Here is a 3,178-nt window from a genome sequence, read left to right on the forward strand (position 1 = left end):
TCCCCCCCTCCCCCACAAACATATAAAAATATCGAAAGTAAGACTAGACATTAATTGGAGAAATAAGGGAAATGAGAAAATACAAACAATTCTGAAGGGAGATGTACTGGCAAGGAAACAAATCTTACCACTACCTCGTGGAAGTAGAGAGACAACTTTCGATCAAGCATAATTTCCAAAATTCAATTTCAAAAAAATATTAAAAAATAAAAATCATCGCCAAACAACTACTTAAGTTGAGATGGAGGGAATGATATGTACTTGGAAAGCAATGGAACAAAATTGAAACTGTTCAGGGTCATGCAATCTCCTTTTCCAAGTGAGACAAGTAGGATCTCCAGCAACTAAGGAGCCAGACACATAATGTGGCAGAGGATTCAAAGCAATTACGAATTTCTTGTTGCATCTGTATGGGTGCAAATAGAAAATTATAGATATCACATCAATAGCATATAGAAGTTAATTATGTAAAAAAGAAAAATAATAATTGAAGTTCAGATATTTTTGCATGATTTTCAAACAAAAATAGCTGAACTTCATCGATATGTACAAGAACTTCAGGCAAACACAAAAAAATCAACCATGTGTATGTTAACTTCTAACCGAAAATGATTAAACTTTAGCCATTTTGTTTAGGCTCAACTTTGGATTACCAATGGGTAGACTTGCAAATTTGTACCACAATATGACTTAACTAGTGGGTCCAAACAGAGATGGCTCAAGGATACAGCTAGTAAAACACTTACTTTTAGTTTTAGAGAAAGGCCCCAAAAATAATAATAGTAATTTTAAGAATTTATTTCCACTTAAAAATAGAAGATTATCATAAAAAGTACAAATTCATAATCAATATAATCTCTTTTTATTTCTAGTTGTAACTGTCTATATCAATTTAAATTTACTTGAGCTAATTTTAAGTCAACATATTTTTCCATTTGATCGAAAGGAATAACGTCTTTGTAAACATGTCGATAAATCTTTAGGTGGTCATGATCATTGTATTTGTTTGTAAAGATGAAATACTTGCATAAATCTGAATCACATGTGATACAGTACTTGCTTAGTACATTCTTTTGAAGTTCATCATGCAGCAAACATGCCCCAGAGAATGTCTTCCTCAAAAGTGGTCCTAGCCATGTTGGCATATTCCTGTTGGGTTCCAATTCTCCCTACAAATATAATCATTATAATAAAATAGATTGTGATATTTTCAATTGATCTGATTGAATTGCAAAAAGTTTTTCTCACGTTATGAAATATAGTAATTTTACCTGAAGTAATATCATCATCAAGTATATATAGTACAAGAAAAGGAATAATGTACAAGTACCTCCTCAACATATGTCCGAAATTTTAGAGACACATTTATACTATACTGAGGTTCTATTACTCCCCTGAACTTATTTTATTAATAATTTTCTACCTCTTTTCGGCCTACGTGGCACTATCTTGTGGGTCCAACGTTGGTTGACTTTTTTTTTTCAAGCTACTGCCACGTAGGCCGAAAAGGGGGTAGAAAATTATTTATAAAATAAGTTCAGGGGGGTAATAGGACCTTAGTATAGTATAAGTGTGTCTGTGGGATTTCGAACATAGGTTGAGGGAGTACTTCTACATTTTCGCACAAGAAAATAAAAATATTTATCAAGCTAAGTATCTCTTGAAATAGTCTTTCTCATTTATTTGTTTTTACCTGAAGTAATATCATCATCAAGTATATATTTTGTGACAATTTATTTGTTGTCACTAAATCATGGATTGATTAGAGACAGTAAAATATTTGTCACCAATTATTTATATTACTAGTAAAATTACCCGCGCTTCGCGTGGGAATTTATTATTAGAGAATTTATAAAATAATATTACAAATCTATCAGTTATATCAAAACTAAAACACTATGTTATCTCACATAACAGATTATGTGGTAACAAACATTTGTAAAGGAAAGTGAAATTTGTTATATCTTATCATTTATCCTTAATAACATAAGCACAAATTAATGACTGTAAAAAAATATCAAAATCTGTAACATAAGACATGACGTCAATGAGCCACTTAACAGGAACAAAGTACACAAAAAATTAGTTGTGACGAAGAAGAAGAGGTTTAGAATTTTCGTTGTTATAAAATGAGAGCAAATCCCTATTAATAGACAACAAAGGCTAGTACACAAATATTTATCGTGCCTTAGCAGAAATGTTACAACTATTTGGAAAAGTTGCAACCTTTCGAAAAGGTCATAACCTTTCATAAAAAGTCACAACTTTTCATAAATGTTACAACTTTTCATTAAAGTCGCAACTTTTCATTAAAGTCGCAACTCTACATAAACTTTTTGTAAAAGTCACAACTCTTCATTGAAGTCACAACTTTGCATCAAAATCGCAACTCTTCATAAAAGTCACGAGTTTTCATGAAAGGAAAAGACTAGTTTTGAAAATAAATAAATTCAAAAGAAAATTTTGATTTTTGGTGGCGCCACATAGGCGGGTCTAAGTTTTCCTTTATATATGTATATGTAACGACCTGTTTAGTCATTTTGAGCAGTAGAGTTTATTTCAGGTTTTCAGGTAATAACTGTCAGGGTCGACGGATCCCACGACGGACCGTCATGGGCACGACGGACCGTCGAGGGTGTCTCGTTCCAAAACACTTAGATCCTGAAAATTTGAGTACTGAGATCGACTCTCTGAACTTCACGACGGAATGGCAGGACGGACTGTCGTTGGCACGACGGACCGTCACAAATCTTTCCACAGAATTAACTCTCTGAACTTTGTGACGGACATGCAGTACGGACCGTCACAGGCTGTGTAACCCTGACTGGGTCGGATTTCTGTTAAAAGTTTTTAAGGGGCGTTTTGGACTATTCATGCTTATAATTATAAAGTTAGTGGATTAATGTTAATAATTCAATTACGTGGGGGTTAAAGGAGATAACCTTGAAATAAAAAGTGGGTTATTTTTATCATCTTTTATACTTAATTATATGACAATTAGGGTAAAAGAAAAAGGGTTTGAATAAGAAAAATAGAAAGAACAGAGAGAGAAAGAAGAGAGAACGAGCGAGAGAGAGAGAAGAACGAAGAGACAGCAAGGATTTGGAGAAGTAGATTGATCGATCACGATTCTTCGGTGGAGGTAGGTTATGGTTTATGCTATTTCATAGTAAACTCT

General features: G+C 33.1%; 1 protein-coding gene across 1 annotated transcript in view; it reads right to left on the reverse strand.

Annotated features, from left to right (window-relative positions):
• The window catches only part of LOC107010877, a 1,717-nt gene extending 572 nt beyond the window's left edge, over nt 1–1,145 (reverse strand). The window contains exons 1-2 of the mRNA XM_015210141.1: nt 903–1,145; nt 262–414 (exon numbers count right to left, since the gene is read on the reverse strand). Of these exons, the coding sequence (XP_015065627.1) occupies nt 262–414; nt 903–1,145 (396 nt within the window). The remainder of the gene's footprint in view (nt 1–261; nt 415–902) is intronic.
• Nucleotides 1,146–3,178: the final 2,033 nt, after the last annotated feature.

Source organism: Solanum pennellii, chromosome 2 (assembly GCF_001406875.1).
Source record: "Solanum pennellii chromosome 2, SPENNV200".
Lineage (NCBI taxonomy): Eukaryota > Viridiplantae > Streptophyta > Magnoliopsida > Solanales > Solanaceae > Solanum > Solanum pennellii.